Here is a 27,341-nt window from a genome sequence, read left to right as displayed (position 1 = left end):
CCAATAAGATTGGCGCTCCTGCTTCGAAGCAGACTATTGCTCGCTGGATCTGTAATACGATTCAGCAGGCTCACTCTACAGCTAGATTGCCGGTACCAAATTCGGTTAAGGCCCATTCCACTAGGAAGGTGGGCTCTTCTTGGGCGGCTGCCCGAGGCGTCTCGGCATTACAACTTTGCCGAGCGGCGACTTGGTCGGGGTCAAACACTTTTGCTAAATTCTACAAGTTTGATACCCTGGCTGTTGAGGACCTAGCGTTTGCTCAGTCGGTGCTGCAGAGTCATACGCACTCTCCCGCCCGATTGGATGCTTTGGTATAAACCCCATGGTCCTTACGGAGTCCCCAGCATCCTCTAGGACGTAAGAGAAAATAAGATTTTAAACCTACCGGTAAATCTATTTCTCCTAGTCCGTAGAGGATGCTGGGCGCCCGTCCCAGTGCGGAAACTCTGCAAGACTTGTATATAGTTGTTGCTTACATAAGGGTTATGTTACAGTTGACATCGGTCTTGGACCGTTACTGTCGTTTGTTCATACTATTAACTGGTAATGTATGTTCCAGGTTACATGGTATGATTGGTGTGGGCTGGTATGAATCTTGCCCTTGGATTGCTAAATCCTGCCTTGTATTGTCCATCTCCTCTGGGCACAGTTCTCTAACTGAGGTCTGGAGGAGGGGAATAGAGGGAGGAGCCAGTGCACACCCATAGTCAAAGTTCTTTTTAGGTGCCCTATCTCCTGCGGAGCCCGTCTATACCCCATGGTCCTTACGGAGTCCCCAGCATCCTCTACGGACTAGGAGAAATAGATTTACCGGTAGATTTAAAATCTTATTTTTGTTTGGACAAATATTTTAAGAATGTGAAAATACAATGCAGATTTGACCTGGTTTCCCTTTGTGTAATAGGTTTGTTGCATTGGGTGGTAGTCATGTGACCGGCGGTCGGGAGACCGACAGTCACATGACCTCCTCCAGCATCCCGACACCTCACTATCCCGATGGGCGGCATGCCGACCAACAGGGATTATTTCCACTCGTGGGTGTCCACGACACCCATAGAGTGGGAATAGAACCCGTGGCGAGCGCAGTGAGCCCGCAAGGGGCTTGCTGCACTCGCCCCTCCCCGCCGGGATCTCGGCGTCGGTAAGCTGAAGGCGATCTTCTGACCGCCAGGTAGCAATACTGCACCTGTTGCATCACCTGCTCTTATATTAGGGCTGGTGTATCCATCTTGCCTCCGTCAGAAAGATGCCTCGCATTGCTACTTCTTGCTGTGGGACAGCCGTGGCCAACCTGTGGCTCTTGAGCCGCATGCGGCTTTCTTTATTCAAATTTTGGCTCCCGACACTCAGTCACCTGACCACAACAGATCCCGGAAACTGGTGCACTCCAACCAGACACACAGCAGCACTACGACGACTGAAAACTGAGGGAGCCAGATACTGGGCTGTAGTGACATATGAGGGTGGGCTGTAGTGACATATGAGGGTGGGCTGTAGTGACACAGAAGGATCCTGGTAAGAGAGACATAATGAGGGTGCTGGCTGGAGTGACACATGGAGGAGCTGAAGTGTATTATGTGAATATGGCTCTTTCAATATATTTTATGTGGATATGGATTTTTACATTTTATGTGGAAGTGACTTTTTCAATGTATTTTGTTGATTCTGACTCTAAAATGTATTTTATGTAGTGATGAGCAGGTTCGGTTCCTTGGAATCTGAACCCCCCCGAACTTCACCCTTTTTACACGGGTCCGAGGCATACTCTGATTCTCCCGTATGGCTCGGTTAACCCGAGCGCGCCCGAAAGTCATCATCCCGCTGTCGGATTCTCGCGAGATTCGGATTCTATATAAGGAGCCACGCGTCGCCGCCATTTTTCACTTGTGCGTTGGAAATGATAGTGAGAGGATGTGGCTGGCGTCCTCTCACTTTGTTTCAGGGGGCTGCAATGCAAATATCTTTATTCTGGGGACCAGCAGTATTATAGGAGGAGTACAGTGCAGAGTTTTGCTGACCAGTGACCACCAGTATTATACGTTGCCTGCCTGAAAAACGCTCCATATCTGTGCTCAGTGTGCTGCATATATCTGTGCTCACACTGCTTTATTGTGGGGACTGGGGACCAGCAGTATTATATAGGAGGAGTACAGTGCAGAGTTTTGCTGACCAGTGACCACCAGTATTATACGTTGTCTGCCTGAAAAACGCTCCATATCTGTGCTCAGTGTGCTGCATATATCTGTGCTCACACTGCTTTATTGTGGGGACTGGGGACCAGCAGTATTATATAGGAGGAGTACAGTGCAGAGTTTTGCTGACCAGTGACCACCAGTATTATACGTTCTCTGCCTGAAAAACACTCCATATCTGTGCTGCATTGTAGTATATAGTAGGAGTACAGTGCATAATTTTTGCTGACCACCAGTATATAATATATAGGAGTACGGTACAGAAGGCCACTGCTCTACCTACTTCTGTGTCGTCAAGTATACTATCCATCCATACCTGTGGTGCATTTCAGTTGTGCGCAGTATATATAGTAGTAGGCTATTGATACTGGCATATAATTCCACACATTAAAAAATGGAGAACAAAAATGTGGAGGGTAAAATAGGGAAAGATCAAGATCCACTTCCACCTCGTGCTGAAGCTGCTGCCACTAGTCATGGCCGAGACTATGAAATGCCATCAACGTCGTCTGCCAAGGCCGATGCCCAATGTCATAGTAGAGAGCATGTAAAATCCAAAACACAAAAGTTCAGTAAAATGACCCAAAAATCAAAATTAAAAGCGTCTGAGGAGAAGCGTAAACTTGCCAATATGCCATTTACGACACGGAGTGGCAAGGAACGGCTGAGGCCCTGGCTTATGTTCATGGCTAGTGGTTCAGCTTCACATGAGGATGGAAGCACTCATCCTCTCGCTAGAAAAATGAAAAGACTTAAGCTGGCAAAAGCACAGCAAAGAACTGTGCGTTCTTCTAAATCACAAATACCCAAGGAGAGTCCAATTGTGTCGGCTGCGATGCCTGACCTTCCCAACACTGGACGGGAAGAGTTGGCGCCTTCCACCATTTGCACGCCCCCTGCAAGTGCTGGAAGGAGCACCAGCAGTCCAGTTCCTGATTAGTCAAATTGAAGATGTCACTGTTTAAGTACACCAGGATGAGGATATGGGTGTTGCTGGCGCTGAGGAGGAAATTGACAAGGAGGATTCTGATGGTGAGGTGGTTTGTTTAAGTCAGGCACCCGGGGAGACGCCTGTTGTCCGTGGGACGAATATGGCCATTGACATGCCTGGTCAAATTACAAAAAAAATCACCTCTTCGGTGTGGAATTATTTTAACACAAATGCGGACAACCGGTGTCAAGCCATGTGTTGCCTTTGTCAAGCTGTAATAAGTAGGGGTAAGGAAGTTAACCACCTCGGAACATCCTCCCTTATACGTCACCTGCAGCGCATTCATCAAGTTCAAAAACTTTGGATGACAGCGGAAGCAGTCCACTGACCACTAAATCCCTTCCTCTTGTAACCAAGGTCCTGCAAACCACACCACCAAATCCCTCAGTGTCAATTTCCTCCTTACACAGGAAAGCCAATAGCCCTGCAGGCCATGTCACTGGCAAGTCTGATGAGTCCTCTCCTGCCTGGTATTCCTCCGATGCATCTTTGAGTGTAACGCCTACTGCTGCTGTTGTTGCTGCTGGGAGTCTATCGTCATCCCAGAGGGGAAGTCGGAAGACCACTTGTACTACTTCCAGTAAGCAATTGACTGTCCAACAGTCCTTTGCGAGGAAGATGAAATATCACAGCAGTCATCCTGCTGCAAAGCGGATAACTCAGGCCTTGGCAGCCTGGGCGGTGAGAAACGTGTTTCCGTTATCCACCGTTAATTCACAGGCAACTACAGACTTGATTGAGGTACTGTGTCCCCAGTACCAAATACCATCTAGGTTCCATTTCTCTAGGCAGGCGATACCGAAAATGTACACAGACCTCAGAAAGAGTCACCAGTGTCCTAAAAAATGCAGTTGTACCCAATGTCCACTTAACCACGGACATGTGGACAAGTGGAGCAGGGCAGACTCAGGACTATATGACTGTGACAGCCCACTGGGTAGATGTATTGCCTCCCGCAGCAAGAACAGCAGCGGCGGCACCAGTAGCAGCATCTCGCAAACGCCAACTCGTTCCTAGGCAGGCTACGCTTTGTATCACCGCTTTCCAGAAGAGGCACACAGCTGACAACCTCTTACGGAAACTGAGGAACATCATCGCAGAATGGCTTACCCCAAATGGAGACATTGAAGGAGGAGCTAAAACAGAGCGATTCCGCTAGGCATGTGGGACTTGTGGATGGAGCCCATAATTCGCTTAACCAGGATTCACGGGTGGTCAATCTGTTGAAATCAGAGCACTACATTTTGGCCACCGTGCTCGATCCTAGATTTAAAACCTACGTTGTATCTCTTTCCGGCAGACACGTCTGCAGAGGTTCAAAGACCTGCTGGTGAGAAAATTGTCAAGTCAAGCGGAACGTGACCCGTCAACAGCTGCTCCTTCACATTCTCCCACAACTGGGGGTGCAAGGAAAAGGCTAAGAATTCCGAGCCCACCCACTGGCGGTGATGCAGGGCAGTCTGGAGCGAGTGCTGACATCTGGTCCGGACTGAAGGACCTGCCAACGATTACTGACATGTCGTCTACTGTCACTGCATATGATTCTGTCACCATTGAAAGAATGGTGGAGGATTATATGAGTGACCGCATCCAAGTAGGCACGTCAGACAGTTCGTACGTATACTGGCAGGAAAAAGAGGTAATTTGGAGGCCCTTGCAGAAACTGGCTTTATTTTACCTAAGTTGCCCCCCCTCCAGTGTGTACTCCGAAAGAGTGTTTAGTGCAGCCGCTTACCTTGTCAGCAATCTGCGTACGAGGTTACTTCCAGAAAATGTGGAGAAGATGATGTTCATCAAAATGAATTATAATCAATTCCTCTGTGGAGACATTCACCAGCAATTGCCTCCAGAAAGTACACAGGGACCTGAGATGGTGGATTCCAGTGGGGACGAATTAATAATCTGTGAGGAGGGTGATGTACACAGTGAAAGGGGTGAGGAATCGGACGATGAGGAGGAGGTGGACATCTTGCCTCTGTAGAGCCAGTTTGTGCAAGGAGAGATTGCTTCTTTTTTGGTGGGGGCCCAAACCAACCAGTCATTTCAGTCACAGTTGTGTGGCAGACCCTGTCGCTGAAATGATGGGTTTGTTAAAGTGTGCATGTCCTGTTTATACAACATAAGGGTGGGTGGGAGGGCCCAAGGACAATTCCATCTTGCACCTCCTTTTTTTTTTTTTTTTTTTTTTTTTTTTTTCTTTCATTTTTATTTGCATCATGTGCGGTTTGGGGACTATTTTTTGAAGTGCCATCCTGTCTGACACTGCAGTGCCACTCCTAGATGGGCCAGGTGTTTGTGTCGGCCACTTGGGTCGCTTAGCTTAGTCATCCAGCGACCTCGGTGCAAATAATAGGACTAAAAATATTGGGAGGTGTGAGGTGTTCAGAATAGACTGAAAATGAGTGGAAATTATGTTTGAGGTTAATAATACTATGGGATCAAAATGACCCCCAAATTCTATGATTTAAGCTGTTTTTGAGGGGTTTTTGTAAAAAAACACCCGAATCCAAAACACACCCGACTCCGACAAAATTTTCAGGGAGGTTTTGCCAAAACGCTTCCGATGCCAAAACACAGCCGCGGAACCAAAACACAAAACCCGAAAAATGTCCGCTGCACATCACTAATTTTATGTGGATCTGGAATTTTCATTGTCTTTTTTTTTTTTTTTTTTTCTTTTTTTTTAAACCAGGGTTGTGGCCTAGCAGGCACAAGGTCACACCCCATTTTTGCACACACGCCTTCGGCTTGATGTCTGCTCTTTGACGTACCTAACAAGGTTTTTGTTTTTTTTGTCTCTGACTGGTTGGCCCTGCTGTAGGAGGATTCTGTAACACTTGTGGATGTAGCTGTTTTAAAACTCTGTGTAAATAAATCCCGTAGTCTGAGTTTTTGAAGGACCCAGAATCTGAAAAAGTTGCATTTTTGCACCCTATGTAGAGGTATATTGCATACACACATGTGTGCCACTGCAGCTCCCTCCCCTTCATGGGGATCCGGTCTGAAAATCGACAGTGCCTAGGTTGACCACTATAGGTCCAGTCACTAGGTCGACATGTTTTCAAGTCGACAGGGTTTCTAGGTTGATATGTTCTAGGTCGACATGAGTTTTTTTTATTTCTTTTCGAACTTTTTCATACTACAATTGGGAACGGTAACCTGCCCGAAGCATGGCGAGCGAACACTGTGTGCACTAATTGGGCTTCCCGGTCACTGAAAACGACACCCAAAAAAAATGAGAAACTCATGTCGACCTTCAAACCCTGTCGATCTAATGATCCCCACCCCCTTCATGTGCCTGATGCGGCTGGCGTATGACTGGAGGAGTGGCTTCGTTGTGAGAGCTATACAAGTTGCGATACACCACCGTTCATTTAAGAGTTGTATAGTGGAGGAAAGTTCTACCCAAGTGGCTTAGAGCTTCTGAACTGCTAAGACCGTCAAAGGGGTGGTATCCAATTGGCGTTACTAATGCCATTTTTAAAAAATGTATTTATGATGTAAGCAGCTTTTTAGGTCCATTAAGTATTTTTAGAAGAAAATTGCTCTGACCTCTACTAATAAGAGGCCATTGGCTGCCGTTTCTGGAGTTCAGTACTGAGCTGCTGCCACTGTGGGGAGAGCCGGGCGCCCACTGATAACACAATCTAGGCGGGCGCCCGGCATCTCCCTGCAGCGCCGGCCACACATCGGGTTAGGCGAGGCGGAACTGCGTTCTGTCTCCAAGTGAAACTGATGGAACGCAGTTCCACCCCGTTCCGGCTCACTTTAACCCCTGCACCCAGCACATTATTTAAGGACATCTCTCATGGCTCAAGGAGGAAGAACAAATCACACTTGGAGACCTATTATTTTTATTAATGGACACAGTAAATTATTAACATAATAGTGCCCTCTAGGCGTTATGTTGAGATTATTGTAGGATCCTGCTAATTGGCTCCTCTTAGAGGTGTAGCTGTCTCTTTTGGTGCAAGATAAGGGTCATCTTCTACATTTATATTTAATATAAAAATAGTATATACAGTAATCCACTTTTTTTTCTGCTCTGTAACAAAACAAAAGTTTACATTTAATGCAATACAAAAAACTAGAAGCTAAATTATAATCATATCAGGATTATTTATTTATGTTAATATTATAGTACACATTTGCAACAGCAGCTTGTTGGACCTTATGCTAAACTACAGTACGTGTGTTCAGTTCCTGTGCCACAGTTAATTAGGGACCCATACCTCTAGTAATTCAGCTATGACAAGTAGAAATGCTCCTCAATTGAAACGCATACTTTTGGCTGTTGAGCATAAAATATGCACTGGTGACTTTTAGGTGGTGGTTTTCATCGTATTTAATCTAAATAAATAGGATATTAATGCCATCTACTGGACAGACAACTTACTACAATATAAACTGTTTCACTGCCCTATTTGCGGAGTCCAGAACTAGTTATTCTTCTGGTAGACTTAACTGTAAAGGTCCTTTGTGAAATTTGAAATGGATTATGTGATGGAATGGGGTACTTGGACAGCGTGGTGGTTTTTCTTTGTTGGGGTGTTTGTTTACTTTTTGTTAAATTTGAACATTTCTTCTGTTATGTACGGTGGTGATGGGTCTGTTTTTGCACCTGTCAGATTGGGAGTGAGGCACTGGGCAGAAGTATTTTCTCCTTTTACTCCCTGACAAATGGACAAATTTCCTGTGACTGCTTAAGTTCTTTCTGTACTTTAAACTGAGTGTAGACGGGTTGATGTGTGGAAATGTCAGTCGAGTGAGTGGTGCAGAGGCTGTATTACCAGTCTTCTCCTTGTAGTCCTACCCCTGTTCTACAATGCTGCAATTAGTCATTGTAAAGTAGGAGTTGGGGCCATGATGAGATTCAGCATGAATGTCTTCAAGCTGTCTGGTCTGCCATTTAAACCCTGAAGTTGGCTGTAGTGGCGACCTCTGGCTTGCTCACTTCTTCCAGGAGAGCCATCTGGGAGTCTCTTGGACATTCTGAAACATTAAGCATGTATATGATATGCAATTGTGCGAATTTAAAGTTGTGGACTTGTTTGTAGAAGTCTGTACTCCATGTAATGTGGTGTCTGCTCTACTCCTTGTATGCCTTCTAAATAAGTTTAGTGTAACATGGACTGAGTCTTGTAAACTCTTTTTGGATGGGTGGAGTGGTCCTTCGAAAGGCAACTGTGCAAATGAGATCCTGTTGATGTGCTCAATGTGACTTCTACTGAAGATTTTTGCTTTGGGTTTTGATACCATACATTTTCTTTAAATTTAATTTAGAAAGTAGAAGATATTCCTGACCTAGAATCTCCCGATGGATACCTGGGGCCAGTACCTTTCAGACCAAACTTTATGGACACCTTATCTGCCGACTACCACATAAAGCGCCTTGGAAATATTCAAGGAGGAATGCCGTTCATGTTTAAGCGTGAAGATCCGATGGGTTTATGGAGGGCAAATGGCATGTTACCTGGATATCTAGGCTTCATGCAATTTCACAAGGCTGGTAGACTGGTACGTTTTTATACTATGGTTATGGTCCCCTGTCTGTCGAACATTAAACTCTCGCTGTGCATTGGTTCCTTGACCATTAAGGGGGAGATGTATCAAGTGTTGGAGAGATAAAGTAGGGATGTTTCCCAAAGAAACTAATCCCTTCTGTCATTTAGCAAAGTCTTTGAAATTACAGAAGCTGGTTGTTTTTGCAACTTCTCCACTTTATCTCTCTCCAACGTTTGATACAGCTCTTTGCTTGGGAGGAATATATTAGTCACCTGTTACTCTGCACCAACATGTGGAGGCCTCCACCAGTCCCTGTATCTCATTAATGACTAATTTTGCTGTAAAATTTATTTATTTTTTCCCTCCCACCAGGCATTTCAGAGCAGTCATTAAGCCTCGTTGCTCTTTTGGTGAGTATATGCTTGCACTGGTTAACACTGGTTTTGTTTTTGTGGGCAACACATTACTTTTTGCGTTAAATTTCATATTATAATGTTTTGGGGGTTTTTTTTTTTTTTTTTTATATATAGAACCACAAGTGCTCTGTTGTGCCTTTTTTACAAAGCACAAACCGTGTGAACACAACAGTGACTTACAGTACAACACAATGCAGGACAAGGCTTATAAACATTGTCACGTCAGCAGTTATAATACCACTGCTTATGGGAGAGGGTAGACACATGAGCCAGTTAGCAGCATTGAACACAGTGGAATGGAGAAAGGTAGCAGTCAGGGAGACTCATCAGTTTGAAGATGACCAGTGAGTGGATGAGGGTCTTAAAGTGCTGGTACAGCCACAAGGGGATGGCAAAAAGCCAGTTGGAGATTTGAGTGAAGAGAGAGGTGGAAGTTCAGGGGAAGACAGAGATCGGAGTGTCCTCAGCATAGAGCAGATATTTGAGGCCAACAGAGCGGAGGAGCTCAAAGGGAGAAGATAAGCAGTCCCAGAACAGAAATTGGAGCACACCTACTAGTAGAGTAGGTGGGGGAGAAGTAGAATCTTGAGAGCAGGATGGCCAGGAGAGGGCAGTATCACTCAGACAGAGGGAGTGAAGGATTTAAAGGAGGGTTTCAGTGTCAAAAGCAGAAGAGAGGTAAAGGTGAATGAGCAAAGAACAGTGGCCCTTAAAGTCGGCAGCAAGGAGTTCATTGCTGACTTTAGTGAGGGCAGCTTCTGTGGAAAGGATGAAAGCCAGATGGAAATGGGTCCATCAGGGAGAGGGAGGAAAGAAAAAGAAAAGTGGTTTATAAACAATGTGCTCAAGGAGTTTAAAGGCAAAAGGGAGAAGAGGGATGGGGCAGTAATTAGTGTCAAAAAATTTTTTTAGAATGAGAGAGACAAGGGCATGCTTGAATGCAGAGGTATTACAGTAAATTAAACGTATCTGTTGCAATAACATTGCTGCTGTAGCAAATTTTGCCATTCATCTTCAGAATCTCTAATTTTGCTTAATCCCCCCACTACCACCATTTCTCTGACGTCCTAGTGGATGCTGGGTACTCCGTAAGGACCATGGGGAATAGACGGGCTCCGCAGGAGACTGGGCACTCCAAAAGAAAGATTAGGTACTATCTGGTGTGCACTGGCTCCTCCCTCTATGCCCCTCTCTCAGACCTCAGTTAGAATCTGTGCCCGGCCAGAGCTGGATGCACTTAGTGGGCTCTCCTGAGTTCACTAAAAAGAATTTGTTAGGTTTTTTATTTTCAGTGAGATCTGCTGGCAACAGACTCACTGCTACGTGGGACTTAGGGGAGAGAAGCAAACCTACCTGCTTGCAGCTAGCCTGTACCTCCAGCAGGTGATAGTCAAAGTTCCCCTCCAACAGGGACGGGGTTACTATTCTACAATGTTTGTGGTACCGAAATCAGACGGTTTGGTGAGACCCATTCTAAATTTGAAATCCTTGAACACTTCTATAAGGAAGTTCAAGTTCAAAATGGAATCGCTCAGGGCGGTTATTGCAAGCCTGGAAGAGGGGGATTATATGGTATCACTGGGCATCAAGGATGCTTACCTACATGTCCCCATTTACCCACCTCACCAGGAGTACCTCCGATTTGTGGTACAGGACTGCCATTACCAATTCCAGACGTTGCCGTTTGGTCTGTCCACGGCACCGAGGGTATTTACCAAGGTAATGGCCGAAATGATGATACTCCTTCGAAAGAAGGGAGTTATAATTATCCCATACTTGGACGATCTCCTTATAAAGGCAAAGTCCATGGAGCAGTTGTTGGTCGGAGTAGCGCTATCTCAGGAAGTGCTACAACAGCACGGCTGGATTCTGAATATCCCAAAGTCGCAGCTGGTTCCTACGACGCGTCTGCTGTTCTTGGGTATGATTCTGGACACAGAACAGAAGAAGGTGTTTCTCCCGGAGGAGAAGGCCAAGGAGTTGTCATCTCTGGTCAGAGACCTCCTGAAACCAAAACAGGTGTCGGTGCATCACTGCACGCGAGTCCTGGGAAAGATGGTAGCTTCTTACGAAGCAATTCCCTTCGGCAGGTTCCATGCAAGGATTTTTCAGTGGGATCTGTTAGACAAGTGGTCCGGATCGCATCTTCAGATGCATCGGTTGATCACCCTGTCCCCGAGGGCCAGGGTGTCTCTGCTGTGGTGGCTGCAGAGTGCTCATCTTCTCGAGGGCCGCAGATTCTGCATTCAGGACTGGGTCCTGATGACCGCGGATGCAAGCCTCCGAGGTTGGGGGGCAGTCACTCAGGGAAGAAACTTCCAAGGACAATGGTCGAGCCAGGAGACTTCCCTACACATAAATATTCTGGAACTAAGGGCTATTTACAATGCCCTAAGTCAAGCAAAACCCCTGCTTCAAAACCAGCCGGTGCTGATTCAGTCAGACAACATCACGGCGGTCGCCCATGTAAACCGACAGGGCGGCACAAGAAGCAGGATGGCAATGGCAGAAGCCACAAGGATTCTCCGATGGGCGGAGAATCACGTGATAGCACTGTCAGCAGTGTTCATTCCAGGAGTGGACAACTGGGAAGCAGACTTCCTCAGCAGGCACGACCTCCACCCGGGAGAGTGGGGACTTCATCCAGAAGTCTTCCAGCTGATTGTAAACACCGTGGGTGTACCAATCGGTTTATGTGTTCCCTCCTCTTCCTCTCATACCAAAGGTACTGAGGATAATAAGAGAGAGTAGTAAGAACTATACTCATCGTTCCGGATTGGCCAAGAAGAACTTGGTACCCGGAACTACAAGAAATGATCTCAGAGGACCCTTGGCCTCTGCCGCTCCGACAGGACCTGCTGCAGCAGGTCCTGGTCTGTTCCAAGACTTACCGCGGCTGCGTTTGACGGCATGGCGGTTGAACGCCGGTCCTGATGGAAAAGGGCATTCCGGTTGAAGTTATTCCTACACTGATAAAAGCTAGGAAGGATGTGACAGCAAAACATTATCACCGCATATGGCGAAAATATGTTGCTTGGTGTGAGGCTATGAAGGCCCCAACAGAGGAATTTCAGCTGGGTTGATTTCTGCACTCCCTACAGTCAGGAGTGACTATGGGCCTAAAATTGGGATCCATAAAAGTCCAGATTTCGGCCCTGTCTATTTTCTTTCAAAAAGAACTGGCTTCACTGCCTGAAGTTCAGACGTTTGTCAAGGGAGTGCTGCATATTCAGCCCCCTTTTGTGCCTCCTGTGGCACCTTGGGATCTCAACGTTGTGTTGGATTTCCTAAAATCACATTGGTTTGAGCCACTTCAGACCGTGGAGCTAAAATATCTCACGTGGAAAGTGGTCATGCTATTGGCCTTAGCTTCGGCTAGGCGTGTGTCAGAATTGGCGGCTTTGTCATGTAAAAGCCCCTATCTGATCTTCCATATGGACAGGGCAGAATTGAGGACTCGTCCCCAATTTCTCCCTAAGGTGGTATCAGCGTTTCATTTGAACCAACCTTTTGTGGTGCCTGCGGCTACTCGGGACTTGGAGGATTCCAAGTTGCTGGACGTAGTCCGGGCCCTGAAAATCTGTTTCCAGGACGGCTAGAGTCAGAAAAACTGACTCGCTATTTATCCTGCATGCACCCAACAAGCTGGGTGCTCCTGCTTCTAAGCAGAGTATTGCTCGCTGGATCTGTAGCACGATTCAGCAGGCTCATTCTGCGGCTGGACTGCCGCATCCTAAATCAGTAAAAGCCCATTCCACGAGGAAGGTGGGCTCTTCTTGGGCGGCTGCCCGAGGGGTCTCGGCTTTACAACTTTGCCGAGCTGTTACCTGGTCGGGATCAAACACGTTTGCAAAATTCTACAAGTTTGATACCCTGGCTGAGGAGGACCTTGAGTTTGCTCATTCGGTGCTGCAGAGTCATCCGCACTCTCCCGCCCGTTTGGGAGCTTTGGTATAATCCCCATGGTCCTTACGGAGTACCCAGCATCCACTAGGACGTCAGAGAAAATAAGAATTTACTCACCGGTAATTCTATTTCTCGTAGTCCGTAGTGGATGTTGGGAGCCCATCCCAAGTGCGGACTTCTGCAATACTTGTATATAGTTATTGCTTAACTATAGGGTTATTGTTCTGAGCCATCTGTTGAATGAGGCTCAGCTGTTATTCATACTGTTGACTGGGTATAGTTATCACGAGTTGTACGGTGTGGCTGGTATGAGTCTTACCCTGGATTCCAAATCCTTTCCTAGTAATGCCAGCTCTTCCGGGCACAGTTTCCTTAACGGAGGTCTGGAGGAGGGGCATAGAGGGAGGAGCCAGTGCATACCAGATAGTACCTAATCTTTCTTTTGGAGTGCCCAGTCTCCTGCGGAGCCCGTCTATTCCCCATGGTCCTTACGGAGTACCCAGCATCCACTATGGACTACGAGAAATAGAATTACCGGTGAGTAAATTCTTATTTTTCCCTCCTCTGACCCCTCCAACTAAATTAAAATTAAGAAACTATTTTTGAAACAATTTGTAATTGTAGAATAATTTGTTCTTCTAGGTTCCAATGAAGATCAATATGAAATGAAGATTATTTAATTTGTTTATATAATATATATGTTGTATAATGTACACCTGCTAAATATGAATATTTTAAGAAACTCATTTTGGCAAGCTGTTTTCTTTCGGTATGTAGAGTATGTGGTTTATTTCTGCCCTCAGGGAAGTGTTTTTAGTGGAGAGATTAGCAACATCAAGGAATTAATAACTATTTTCATGTATGTTCTAAACTCCAGATTTAGAACCTTCACAAGCTGCATTGTGTGCCACCCCCGGAACATGGGGGGGTGTCATTCCGAGTTGATCGCTAGCTGAAAATGTTCGCTGTGCTGCGATGATGCAAAAAAAGGCAGTTCTGCGCATGCGGCGCAATGTACTTTCACAACGGCCAATGTAGTTTAACACAAGGTCTAGCGAAGCTTTTCAGTCACACTGCTGACCGCAGAGTGATTGACAGGAAGTGGGCGTTTCTGGGTGTCAACTGACCGTTTTCAGCGAGTGTGTGAAAAAATGCAGGCGTGCCAGGAAAAAAGCAGGCGTGGCTGCCCGAACGCAGGGCGTGTTTGTGACGTCAGAACTGAACATTCTGAAGTGATCGCAAGCACGGAGTAGGTCTGAAGCTACTCTAAAACTGCACAAAATTTTTATGTTGCCGCTCTGCGATCCTTTCGTTCGCACTTCTGCTAACCTAAAATACACTCCCAGTGGGAGGCGGCATAGCGTTTGCACGGCTGCTAAAAACAGCTAGCGAGCGATCAACTCGGAATGACCCCCATGGAGTCTAGCAAAGTGCAGTGTTGACTCCTTACACTATCTCCAAGACACTGGTCACTCAAACTTCATATCCTGAGCCTCTTTTTCACAGCATCCCTAGGCTAGAAGTTCAGTAAAATGATTACAGTAAGCAAAGTGTGCTTACTTGTCATCCTTAGTTTCCATTAAGTTGTAGTTGACCATGTTGCTCCTGTCTATGTATTATGATGTGCAACCTCCAGGGTTGTTGTTGTTGTTGTTGTTGTTGTTGTTGTTGTTTTTTTTTAACTACTGCATGGACCATGAACAGGGGTGTATCTCCGGGTCCAATTACCCCTGGTCTGGGCCTGGGGCACTCTGCCTCCTGGGGTCAGGGCTTAATAATTTCAAAGGGGCAGAGCTAGAATGGACTCTGAGGAGCAGCAGCTGAGGGGCGTCTTATGCTGTAGAAGTATTAAACTGCCCTGGACTTGGGTCAGGAGTGCATAATTTCAGTATCCTCCCTGCGCTGCTAATTGGTCAGTCCTGCGCTGTAAATTCAGTTGTGTATACAGGTATAACCCTGATTGCCACTGCACCCTTCCAGACTGTAGCGCTCTATCCCTTGGGCACGGCTGGGTGGTGTCCCTTTCTGCGGGTACACCTGGCAAGTGCCATCCTGGCCAAGGGGTAGATATGCCTCTGACCATATAAAATGGGGATTGGACCATGATCCTGTGCCATGGCACCAGTCTCCGGTTGGGATATGAAGGGCCCACAGATGCAATGGTAGGTGCCCACTAAAGCTTAAGATGTGTTACCAGCTCCTTGAAGAGGTGTGGAAAGGAGCATCACAATGCCCACCATATAATGCAGGGAGCCTCATGATGCCTGCCGCCTAATACAGAAAGCAACACAGTAACTACCATAAAATGCAGAGATCATCACAGTGACCGCCATAAAATGCATGATTACGTGTTTAGCATCCAATTCCACAGCTCGGACGACAGTGCAGCATAGCGGACTCAGAAGGAGTGCTCAGTGTAGCCACAAGTTGCATGAATGTGACTGACAGCCAAGCCACAGTCAGATACTGCCCAGCCATGCTGATGTTTCTATATGAACACCCTGTGAGACTACAGAGGGCCATATGCCCCCTCCCTGCCCACCCCTAGTTGTTACACAGCAGAACATGCAGGGCAGCACAATCCCGTGGCATGTAAGCAGTGGATCCTACTAGATAATTACCTGTTCCTCCAGTCTGACCCTGCATGGAACCCAGTTTGGGAACCACTGGTCTGTGTTGCAATGTTTTAAGATTCTGACACTCACTGCACTGGTGACTCGACTCTCTAATTTGAGAAATCTCGTGGAAGAATTAAATTCTGCTCCTGCGCTCTTTAAGATTACTCAAATACAAAATTGCACCTGTAACAGTGTGGGAAGCGTTCAAAGTTGGTATCTGGGGGTTATTGATCCGTACTGCATTGGTCATTTAGAAAGTGTTGCCTAATGAAATCACCACTGGCGAATTTGAGAGCTTAATTTCTTGCCCCAAACAGATCATTGCAGCTAAAGGTGCCCATACGCTAGACGACCTGTAAACGATGCATTCTCGTTAACGCTTTCCCTTGAACTCACCCTGCAGCTTTAAAGGTCAGAAGCTCTGACAGACTACCAGCGGGACCACAGACACTGAACCATCTGCACTATTATGAACTGTTTTGAACATTTCCGATGGATCGGAACTACAATCGCTCATATCGTCTAATGTATGGGCACCTTAACACCCAAGTAATGGCACTTTGTTGTGACAAAGTGGACAAATCTGTCAGCATTTTACATTGGAACATAGAATTTGATGGCAGTTAAGAACCACTTCGCCCATCGAGTCTGCCCTGAACAAGTACACTAGGGTTAATTATTTTTTTTTTTTTTTTGGGTGCCAGTTAACCTACCACTATATATTTGGATTGTGGTTGGAAACCCATGCAAGTCTGGGGCGAATATACAAACTCCATGCTGTTACTGTCATGGTGGGAATTTGAACCTATAAGCTTGTAGCAAATGTTGCAGCTTGAAATTTTAAAATGATCAGAACCCTGATGGCTGCCTTGCATGTACAGTTAATTGTCACAAAGCAGTTCAGGAATGCTGGAGATTGTGTACCCCTATATAACTTACAACACTCCCCACAGTCAAAGACATGCATGCACTGCTGCTATAAACCGTAACTTTTATTTATTTTTTAAAGCTCCAGAATACAGAGGCCTCACACACCAAAGTTAATGCAATTGTAGTTTGCCATTTTAGGACCTATAAATGTATGTTGCAATGTAGAAATATATTAAGAAATGTAGATGCATACGTGCTAGCCACCCCTCTACATCGTCCCCTCCTTTCATTGCTGGAACACTTGGTTAAAGTCTGTTTTCATGCAAGTTGTCAGGCCTTGGAGAACATCAAATGCACAACCTACACATGAAGAAATGTCCGCTCTCTTAATTGCTCTAGGCATCCCAGCCAGTCATGATGTTTTTAAGGGGTCCCTTTCGGAGGTCTGTTTCTCTGGTCAATTGACCACATAGCTATTTTTTATCACAACTCGCTAGTCACCATTTTTCCAAACTGCTTCAAAGCTGCCGATACCTGACCCACAATCATTCATTTCACACCTATTGCAGCAAAAACTCGTAAATTAATCTCTTGTGATACAAAATAAATACTGATACCAGTTACTGCTAACCTAGAAGCCAGTTTCCCCTTCAGATGCCAGTGTCGCAACTGAAACCCGTTCATACAAATCACAACTGATCAGACAAGCAGATGATATCGTAGATCAACTAGTTTTAATTGGGGGGGGGGGGGGGGGGACTAGACCCACATTTTAGAAAATGTAATTTAGCTGTACAAATAATTTCCTGTGTGCAATGCCTCTCATTATTCTCCAATGTGTGGCCTAGTATTGAAGCGCAGAGCAGGGATCTCTCCCCTCTCTCCCCTGGCAGCCTAGACAGCAATGCCCCTTATGTACAAACCACCATCCCATGAGCTCTCTCCTTTGTAGCTTGGGCTTATTTGTGCAGATGTAGCCACATCACAAGACCTCTTTACTTCAGTCCTGCTGTGGTATGACCCTTGGCTTGTGAAATCCTTTGGACTTTGGCCCCCTCTTTGCAAAGTGGAATTACATTTCTTAATGACCAATATAAAACCTAAAACTTTTCTGAACAATTTGGTGTGCAATATGAAAATGAAAAAGCCTCTCAAACAGAAGGGAAGCCATCTTGGCCATTGCATCTCTCTCCCTTTCCTACTTGTCCCCGACTCCCATTTTTAGCCAATACATAAAGTGAAGAGCACCCTGCCTAGTGCCACTGTACATCTAATCTTTAGTGTTGTGTTCATTTATAGTAAAGATTAAATCTAATCCGAATGCACTTATAAAGTAAAATAAAAACAAATCTTTCTGCAGCAGGGTACATTGGTTTCCACAGGGAAGCATCGGGTGTAGCGTGGATCTTGATCCAGAGAGGCACCAACAGGCTAAGGGGGTCATTCAGAGTTGTTCGCTCGTTGCCGATTTTGGCTATGCTGCGATTTGTTGAAAACTGCGCATGCGCAAGGCACACAGGGCGCATGCGCTTAGTTATTTAACTGAAAACTTAGTAGATTTGCTGTGGATTCTGCGGCGCTTTTCAGTCGCACTGCTGATCGGTGAATGATTGACAGGAAAGGGGCGTTTCTGGGTGGTAACTGAGCGTTTTCCTGGAGTGTGCTACAAAACACAGGCGTGTCGGAGAAAACCGCGGGAGTGTCTGGAGAAACGGGGGAGTGGCTGGCCGAACGCAGGGAGTGTTTGTGACGTCAAACCAGGAACTAAACGGACTGAGCTGATCGCAATCTGTGAGTAGGTCTGGAGCTTCTCAGAAACTGCAAAGAATTATTTATTAGCAGTTCTGCTAATCTTTCGTTCGCTATTCTGCTAAGCTAAGATACACTCCCAGAGGGCGGCGGCCTAGCGTGTGCAATGCTGCTAAAAGCAGCTAGCGAGCGAACAACTGGGAATGAGGGCCTAAAGCTTTAGGCTGTCCCAGGATTCATTGTGGGGCCTCCTCTATAACGAAAGCCTCCATGCACTGTGAACTCGGTTTTGAGTTGGTGCCTGTAGAAGCAGTCACTAACAGGAGAGCTGCACTGGGCAGCCCTGAAAAAGCTATTTCTGACAGAAAATTTCTTCAAAAATAGGCTGTCAGGGCGACACTTTAGCGCTGCAGCTTTATCACCTCCCATGCGGCGTTGCATACTCCCACGGCCTGTTCCCGGGTACTTTCGGCGGAGACGCTCCGGCTCTAGGCACGCGGTCGCAGACGCTCTCCTGGTTCACGTGGCTGCTACGGGGAGGAGGTAAGAGGATCCCTCAGGCGGGACCCGCCACTAAATCTCGTTCCTGTCGCAGCCTATGAAGATGGACAGCGACGCTGGCGTGGACACTGTAACCGAACAGGAACCCCACTATATCCACCAGGGCATAGGAGTACAGGTCGGATATACTAATATCCATTTTAATTACTTGTAGCCTCTCCCCCGGCCCAGGGCGCCATCTACTGCTGGTGTTCCCTACCTGGAGCTGCCTCAAACTCTCCCTCAGTCCTGACTGAGACACTGCGCACCATTTTCTAAAATAGATGTGACTGGTCTCCAGGACTGCAGGGCAAGGTCTCCTTTGTAAACCTGCCTGTACATCAGTGCCCTGGTTTTACAAGCACTTAAGTATTCTACATGTCGATATATTAAGACGGCGTTCGTTAAGAACAAGTGTATCTGTGCCAGAATATATTGTACAAGTATTCTGATATATACATCCGGTCTCAGACCGTGCATTGCTATATATGATATACATATACTAGTCCAGTGCAGTTTTATTGTATTACTAAAATAATTATCTGCATTGTCACTGACTCTGTGTACCTGTATCTGCTGTGTGGATTTCACTTTCAGTGTATCCCAGCTATATCTATCACTGTATTCTGTACCCTAAAGGACTAGGTGCGTCAGGGTCAATATATAGTGCTTCACAGTATTGACTGATTTAAAGTGTACTCGGTCACTTAATGCCAGATTTATTCGCTAGTGTTGTGTACTGTGGGCTCAGTCGCATAATACCGGACTTATTCGCTGGTGTTTGTGTACTGTGTACGCAGTCACGTACTAGGGAATTTATTTGCAGGTATTGGACTCTGTCTGGCTGTATCGAACTAATACGCTCTGCAGTTGCATTCACTAATAATGTCTAACACAAAGGGCAGGAAATCCGAGGATGCGCCTGCATGCGCCAAGGATTTGCCTGAGGGGGAAGTTTTGTATGACTGTCTGTGTTCTATGTGCCAAACATCTCCCAGTCAGTCCGCGGCTCCTGTAACCAATCAGAAGCCACCTTGGGCGGCGTTCTCAACTATGCTCAATACGCTTGTGACACTCTATGGTAAATCCGCCTTGGGCGGATAATTTGTCTACCCAGTTGCAGTAATGGAGTCACTCCTTGGTTAGACATGAAACTGCCCCAAGTCACTCTCGCGTCACGGGGTCATCTAAGCGGGCCACTTCCTCCTCACAATCCACTAATCTCTCTCAGAAGATTCTTCTGCTGAGGATGGAGTATACTACTCGGGTTGATGTCCCTAACTTAGTGGTTGCTATTAAGCAGATCCTACAAATCACTGATGATGATGATTCCACTACGGTGTCTAAGAAACCTGATAGGTTTGAAAGTCAGAAGGTAACTAAAACGTAATGACCTCTGACCATCTAGTGGACATACGACAAGAACCCTGGTCTTTTCCAGGAATGAAATTCTCCCTGTCTAAAAGGATGGTAGCTCGATATCCTCTCCCTGCAGAGTTGTGTAACAAGTGGAAAAATTCACCACCGGTGGATTCCCATTTTACCCCTGTCTAGTGGTGTTGCCTATTCTGCCTGTCACCTCACTGAAGGAACCAACAGATAAGCATGTGGAAAGATGCCTGAAGTCTATTTACTCCCTTCCAGGTGCTGTACATAGACCCACTATAGTAGCCTCTTCGGCTGCAAAAAGGAATTGAAGCATGAGTTCAGGCATTAGAAGAACTGCCTCAGGATATATCTGACATTGCCAGACAGTACCTGCCTCACATGACCACCGACGCCTATTACATTCAGGAGGCATCCTCTGAGGTGTTGGCGGCCAAGGCACTGATTACGTCCATCCTGGCTCGCCGTATTCTGTGGTTGAGGTCATGGAAGGTGGACCTGGACTCCAAAAAGACCTTGGAGGTACTCCCCTTTTAAGGGAGACATCCTGTTTGGGGTAGACCTCAATAAAATTGTGGCTGACTTGGCAGCTGCTAAGACTGCCTTTCTCCCTAAGACTACTCCTTCTGCACAGAAGGCAAAACGTACCACTTTTCGCTCCTTTTGGCCTCAAGGGAAAGCAAAAGGTCAGTCATAATAGACAATCTCGTGCTTCCAAAGCCCAAGGCTAAACAATCCTGGACATCCCGTCAACCTGCTTCTAAACACGATAAGCCTGCTGCATGACTGGGCAAGCCTCCTCCTGGGGGACCCCAGGGTGGGAGGCTGACTTCCGCGATTCACCCATGTCTGGTTAAAGACCACTTCAGATGCATGAGTGCGAGAAGTTGTCTCTCCAGGTACGCAGTCTCTCGAGCCATCCCCCTCGCCAGTTTTGCACAACGGTTATCCCTTCGGATCCATTACAGGCGCAAGCTCTACAAATGGTTGAGAGTTCCCTCTTGGATACAAGAGTGGTGGTGCCAGTACCGCTATCCCAGAGAGGCAGAGGATACTGCTTGACCCTGTTTCTAGCACCAAAACCCAATGGGCCTTTCCGGCCTATACTCAACCTCAAATCACTGAACAAGTTTGTGAGAGTATCCAAGTTCCATATGGAAACACTGCTCTCAATTGTACTGGCCATGGAACCTGGAGATTATATGGTATCCCTGGATATACAAGATGCTTACCTGCATATACTTATTGCCATATCGCATCAGCAATATCTGCAGTTTGCTATTGGCAACCTTCACTATCATTTCCAGGCTCTGCCAAGGTTATGGACGTGATGATGGCTCATCTCCGTCACCAGGGAGTAAGGATCCTGCTGTATCTGGACGACTTGCTGATCCTGGCAAACTCCCACGATGTCATCTGCAACTGACGGCAAACTTACACCAGCCCACATATGGCTTATCAACTGGAAGAAGTCCTCGCTGGTCCGTGCTCTGAGCATGGTGCACCTAGTGGCACTTCTGGACATACACAGTCAACGGCTGCAAGTACTAGGCCTGACTGTCGGCTTGTGTCATAGTAGAGTATGCTCAATTTCATTCCCGCCCTCTGCAGAGGTTAATCCTTTCCAAGTGGGACGGCCTACCTCATCCGATCAGGTCTCGCATGATCTCTTTGACTCCGGAGGTTCGTCTATCGCTGACCTGGTGACTACAGGACCAGCAGATCAACAGGGGCCGTCCCTTCTGGATCCCCAACTGGGTCTTACTGACTATGGATGCCAGTCTGAGGGGCTGGGGCGCAGTGTTGGCGCAACATTCTTTCCAGGGTCAGTGGACCAGGAGGAATCGCTCCTCTTGATTTAAACATTCTAGAATTGCGGGCAGTGTTCATTGCTTTGTCTCTCGCCCTGCTTCTGTTAAAGAACAGGCCTGTTCAAGTACGGTCAGACAATGCCACCACAGTGGCATACATAAACCATCAGGGAGGCACTCGAAGCCTCATGGCAATGATGGAAGTGTCAAAAATTCTTCGTTGGGCGGAACACCATCTGCCAGCAGTATCAGCAGTGTTCATTCCGTGAGTCCTCAATTGGGAAGTGGATTTCCTCAGTCGTCAGGACGTGCATTCCGAAATGTGGAGTCTTCATCAGGAAGTCTTTCAACTCCTAGTGGACAAATGGGGCCTACCAGATGTAGACCTGATGGCGTCTCGACACAATCACAAAGTTCCGGTCTTTGGATCAAGAACCAGGGATACTCAAGCAGCGTTGGTGGATGCACTGGCAATTCCATGGAACTTTTGGCTGCTCTGTGTTCCCTCCAGTGTCACTCCTGCACAGGGTACTACGGAAGTTCAAACAAGAAGGAGGAATACTACTTGTAGTCGCTCCAGCGTGGCCCAGACAGCATTGGTTCTCAGACCTGCAGGGTCTATCAATAGAGCGTCCTCTTCTACTTCCTCAATGCCCAGGCCTCCTCGTTCAGGGCCCTTGTTTCTACCTGGACCTGGCCGGACTGGCTTTGACGGCATGGCTCTTGAAGCATCACTCCTGAGGGCCAAAGGATTCTCTTAGGTGGTTATCCAAACTATGCTAAAGGCCCGCAAACCAGCATTTGCACGGATACATTACAGGGTCTGGAATTCTTACTTTACCTGGTGTGGTGCAAAGAATTACGATGCATACAAATTCGGAACTTCCAGAATTCTGGCTTTTCTGTAACAAGGCCTGGACTTTCGATTTTCGTCTGGCCTCCCTCAAGGTTCATATATCTGCCTTGGTTGGTGTGGTTTCAGAGAAAAATTGCATCTATTCCTGACGTTCATACTTACTTTCTTTATGGGTGTTTTTATGGATTCCGTTTCCCTATGTCCCCTTCTGTGGTTCCATGGGATCTGTCTGTTGTCCTGAATGCCCTGCAAGAGTCTCCATTTGAACCTCTTGAGTCAGTGGACCCTAAATAGCTCAAGGTCCTGTTCCTACTGGCTATTGCTTCTGCTAGGAGGGTGTCAGACCTAGGCGCTTTGTCCTGTCATCCACCCTTTCTGATATTTCACCGTGACCGGGCAGTTCTTAGAACTCGCCCTTGTTATTTACCTAAGGTGGTGTGAACTTTTCACCTGAACCAAGAGATTATGGTTCCGATCTTCACCTCTTCTGGTTTGTCCTCCAAAGAGCGATCTTTGGATGTGATACGGGCTCTCTGTATATACGTGGAGAAGACTGCCTTTATCTGGAGGTCAGATTCCATTTTTGTTTGGGTTTTCACAAACGTGGCTGGCCTGCGAATAAGCAATCCCTGGCCAGATGGATTAGAATGGGGAATGCACAAGCTGAAGCACAGGCTGGACTCCCAGTTCCTGCTGCTATTGCCTATTCTTCTTGGTCTGTTGGACCTTCACGAGCGGCCCGCCGTGGTGCGTCTGCTGAACAATTGTGCAAGGCGGCTACGTGTTCCTCCGTGAACACGTTCATTAGGTTCTATGCCTTTTGATACTGCCGCCTCCCACGATGCTTCCTCTGGAAGCCGGGTTCTCATACCCGCTAAGGCGTGCCCCCTCCCTTGAGGAACTGTTTTAAGACCTCACCCCATGTTCCCTGTGGAAACCAATGTACTCTGCTGCAGAAAAGGAGATTTATGGTAGACTTACCATTAAATCTTTCTGCAAAGTACATTAGGTTCCACACGGCGCCCACCCTGACGCACCTAGCTTCTATGGGTTTGTATGGCATTAGCTGCTGGTCTCTTCTCCTGTCATGAGAATGTGGTTCTATGTGACTAACATCTGCCTTCTTTTGCCTGCTCCTACATTGGACTGGTTAACAAAACTGAGCTCACAGTGCCTCGAGACAGGGTTAAAGGGGAGGCCCCACAATGCATCCTGGGACATCCTAAAGCTTTAACCTGTTGGTGCCTCTCTGGATCAAGATCCACTCTACACTCGATGTTTCCCTGTGGAACTCAATGTACTTTGCAGAAAGAGATTTCAAAATGGTAAGTCTACCATAAATCTCCTTTTTATACAGTCACTTTAATCTGATTCCATTGATTTTTAATAATGAATGATGCATTGTTTAACTAGGTGTTTTTCACAGTGGATGCTCTGTAAAAATGGTGCACACATGCTATAGGTAGCGGAACTTAATGCTAGAACTAAAGAGTATATATTAGGGGCGGAGGTGTGTAAAGGGAATACTGATGTATATGTATAACTGGGTAGGGAGGGACCTTTTGTAAAATATATGAAACACAGAAATGGATCATATGGCCCTTTACTTTTATGCATGTCTGCATTTTCTCATACACCAATACAACACATGTGCCCCTGGAAACTAGGATTTATGTGTAAAATATTTGGGTGTATTTAAGGACGGAGCTACCATTAGGCAACTGCCCAGGGCGCTGGGATCTTGGGGACGCCTCTTTTGAAAACGAGGTAATTTGAGAGGAACTGAATGGATCTGCATGTAAACGGCAGATTAATGTCTTAGTGTAACCAGTGGGTCAAAATGATTTCTGCATGCCTTGTAGTTTACTGTGGGGCAGAATGAGGCCCTGAGAAGGCGCTTGTACACAAACTTAAGAACAAATATAGCAAACCGTGAAGATAAGATGGTGGTGTAGCAGAGTGGGTACACTGAGTATTAGGTCAAAATACCAGTTGTGTGTGAACAGGATCAGGGGCCATAGCCAATAAGCAGAAGCTCTAGCTTTGTAAGTAGAAACTATAGTATATGAATGGAGTCTTCCCTGTGTTTAATTAGGATTTACCCTAAGGCAGAGAGACATGCATATCTGTGCTTAGGAAGGTATTTCTGTGATGACTGACCATCGATTCTGAGTGTCATGTGTGACAACAGATCCTCCTCAGATGAATAAATTAAGATATGAAGGACATTTTTTAAGGACTTTCACATATAGGGAGTTATTCGGAATCTGCAATCCTTTCTTTCGCATGCTGGGGCCTGCCCATCGCAGGGCAAGGCCACCCAGAATGCTGAACATTCTGCCAGCGGCTGTGTCTGCAATTTAATTGCTGTGGTAGCAACTGTGGATGACCCCCTGCCTTACCAACCTGGCTGCAAAGGTGAAGTTTTCCATCGGATCGTCTGCATGTCACGTCACGCAGCTGCCCCGGAAAGGCTATCCCTGAAACTGTTCACCAGGTAGAGGCGTTCGCAGCCAATGCGTTGGCATCGCATTGGCTGCAAATGCCCCTACCTGGTGACTGTTTCGGGCAGGATATGCAGCTGGTATCGCATTGGCCGGACAGGACGGGACCTGCGCATGCCCACTGGCGCCAACAATGGTAAAATTGTGGTCACATTGCTATGTAATCTGAATAACCCCCATAAGTTGACTATTGAGTCTTGTTTGATCATTCTTTTGAATTGCATACTGTTTTAAGATCATTTTATATGCACCAATAAACTGAATTTCCATATTTTTACATACAGTAATACTGATTTTAGAGTATGTTTACTGATTGACATAGAACAAACATTGTGAAGGATTATACTTGGTTTACCAATAATAAAAATAAGCATTTATGTAGTTAAAATAAATTAATAAAGTCAATTTAAAGTAATAATAAAATGTTACTTCTATAAAAAAAAATAGTTTTTGGTTTCCCCTCTTTTTCTTTACCTGTGTGCCAAAAGGTCCCTGAATGCTTGGCAATGTAGCAAGTTGTGAGTTACTGCTCCCAGGTATGTTTACCATTGTTTAGCTGCTCTGTCAACTTTTCCTTTTTGTTAAGCCTGAAAATATTTTGGTGATCAAAATTATTAGACCTTGATGATGATAAACTTTAAATAAGAGATGGTAAAGATATTTCCTCTCACTAAAATGTTTACCACTGTTTTTCAGCAGAAAGTATTTATTTCTCTTACGTCCTAGAGGATGCTGGGGACTCCGTAAGGACCATGGGGGTATAGACGGGCTCCGCAGGAGACATGGGCACTCTAAAGACTTTAGAATGGGTGTGCACTGGCTCCTCCCACTATGCCCCTCCTCCAGACCTCAGTTGGATCCTGTACCCAGAGGAGACTGGGTGCACTGCAGGGGAGCTCTACTGAGTTTCTCTGAAAAATACTTTTTGTTAGGTTTTTTATTTTCAGGGAGCACTGCTGGCAACAGGCTCCCTGCATCAGGGGACTGAGGGGAGAGAAGCAGACCTACTTAAATGATAGGCTCTGCTTCTTAGGCTACTGGACACCATTAGCTCCAGAGGGTCGGAACGCAGGTCTCACCCTCGCCGTTCGTCCCGGAGCCGCGACGCCGTCCTCCTCACAGAGCCGGAAGATAGAAGCCGGGTGAGTATTAAGAATAAAGAAGACTTCAAAGGCGGCAGAAGACTTCAGATCTTCACTGAGGTAATGCGCAGCGGTAACGCTGCGTGCCATTGCTCCCACACATATACACACAGCGGGCACTGTAAGGGTGCAGGGGGGGTGCCCTGGGCAGCAATATTAACCTCAAGGGACACTGGCAAATAGATTAGACACTGCAGAGGCGGTATATTGAAAAACCCCCGCCAGTATAAATAATTTGAGCGGGACCGAAGCCCGCCGGTGAGGGGGCGGAGCTTGATCCTCCAGCACTAACTAGCGCCATTTTCTCCACAGCACACTGCAGAGAAGCTGGCTCCCCAGACTCTCCCCTGCTGAACACGGTTACAGAGGGCAAAAAAGAGGGGGGGGGGGCACATTTGATTGGCACAGTGAGTGTATTTATATAAAAGCGCTGTACTAACTGGGATTTTATTCCGGTGGCGCTGGGTGTGTGCTGGCAAAGGGCCTTATTGGGGGGACTGTCTCCATATAGATATATCCCTGAGTGTGTGGGGGTGTTGGTATGTGTGTGTCGGCATGTCTGAAGCGGAAGGCTCATCTAAGGAGGAGGTGGAGCCGATGATTGTGGCGTCTCCGTCGGCAATGCCGACACCTGATTGGTTGGAGATGTGGAATGTTTTAAATGCAAATGTGTCTTTATTACATAAGAGATTGGACAGAGCAGAGTCCAGGGATAAGACAGGGAGTCAATCCATGGCTTTGACTGTGTCACAGGCCCTTCAGGGTCTCAGAAACGTCCCCTGTCCCAGGTAGCAGACACTGATACCGACGCGGATTCTGACTCCAGTGTTGACTACGATGATGTGAGCTTGC

At 46.6% G+C, this 27,341-nt stretch overlaps 1 protein-coding gene across 2 annotated transcripts in view; it reads left to right on the top strand.

Annotated features, from left to right (window-relative positions):
- FIGLA (folliculogenesis specific bHLH transcription factor) overlaps positions 1–13,759 on the top strand; it is a 31,563-nt gene extending 17,804 nt beyond the window's left edge. For both annotated transcript variants that reach the window (XM_063930376.1, XM_063930377.1), the window contains exons 5-7: positions 8,470–8,703; positions 9,064–9,101; positions 13,656–13,759. In XM_063930376.1, coding sequence (XP_063786446.1) covers positions 8,470–8,703; positions 9,064–9,084 — 255 coding nt within the window. In that variant the 3' untranslated portion in view covers positions 9,085–9,101; positions 13,656–13,759. The remainder of the gene's footprint in view (positions 1–8,469; positions 8,704–9,063; positions 9,102–13,655) is intronic.
- The last annotated feature ends 13,582 nt before the right edge of the window (positions 13,760–27,341 follow it).

The sequence above is a fragment of the Pseudophryne corroboree genome, chromosome 6 (assembly GCF_028390025.1).
Source record: "Pseudophryne corroboree isolate aPseCor3 chromosome 6, aPseCor3.hap2, whole genome shotgun sequence".
Taxonomy (NCBI): Eukaryota; Metazoa; Chordata; class Amphibia; order Anura; family Myobatrachidae; genus Pseudophryne; species Pseudophryne corroboree.
Note: the sequence above shows the minus strand (reverse complement) of the source record. Positions and strands in the feature narration are given on the sequence as shown.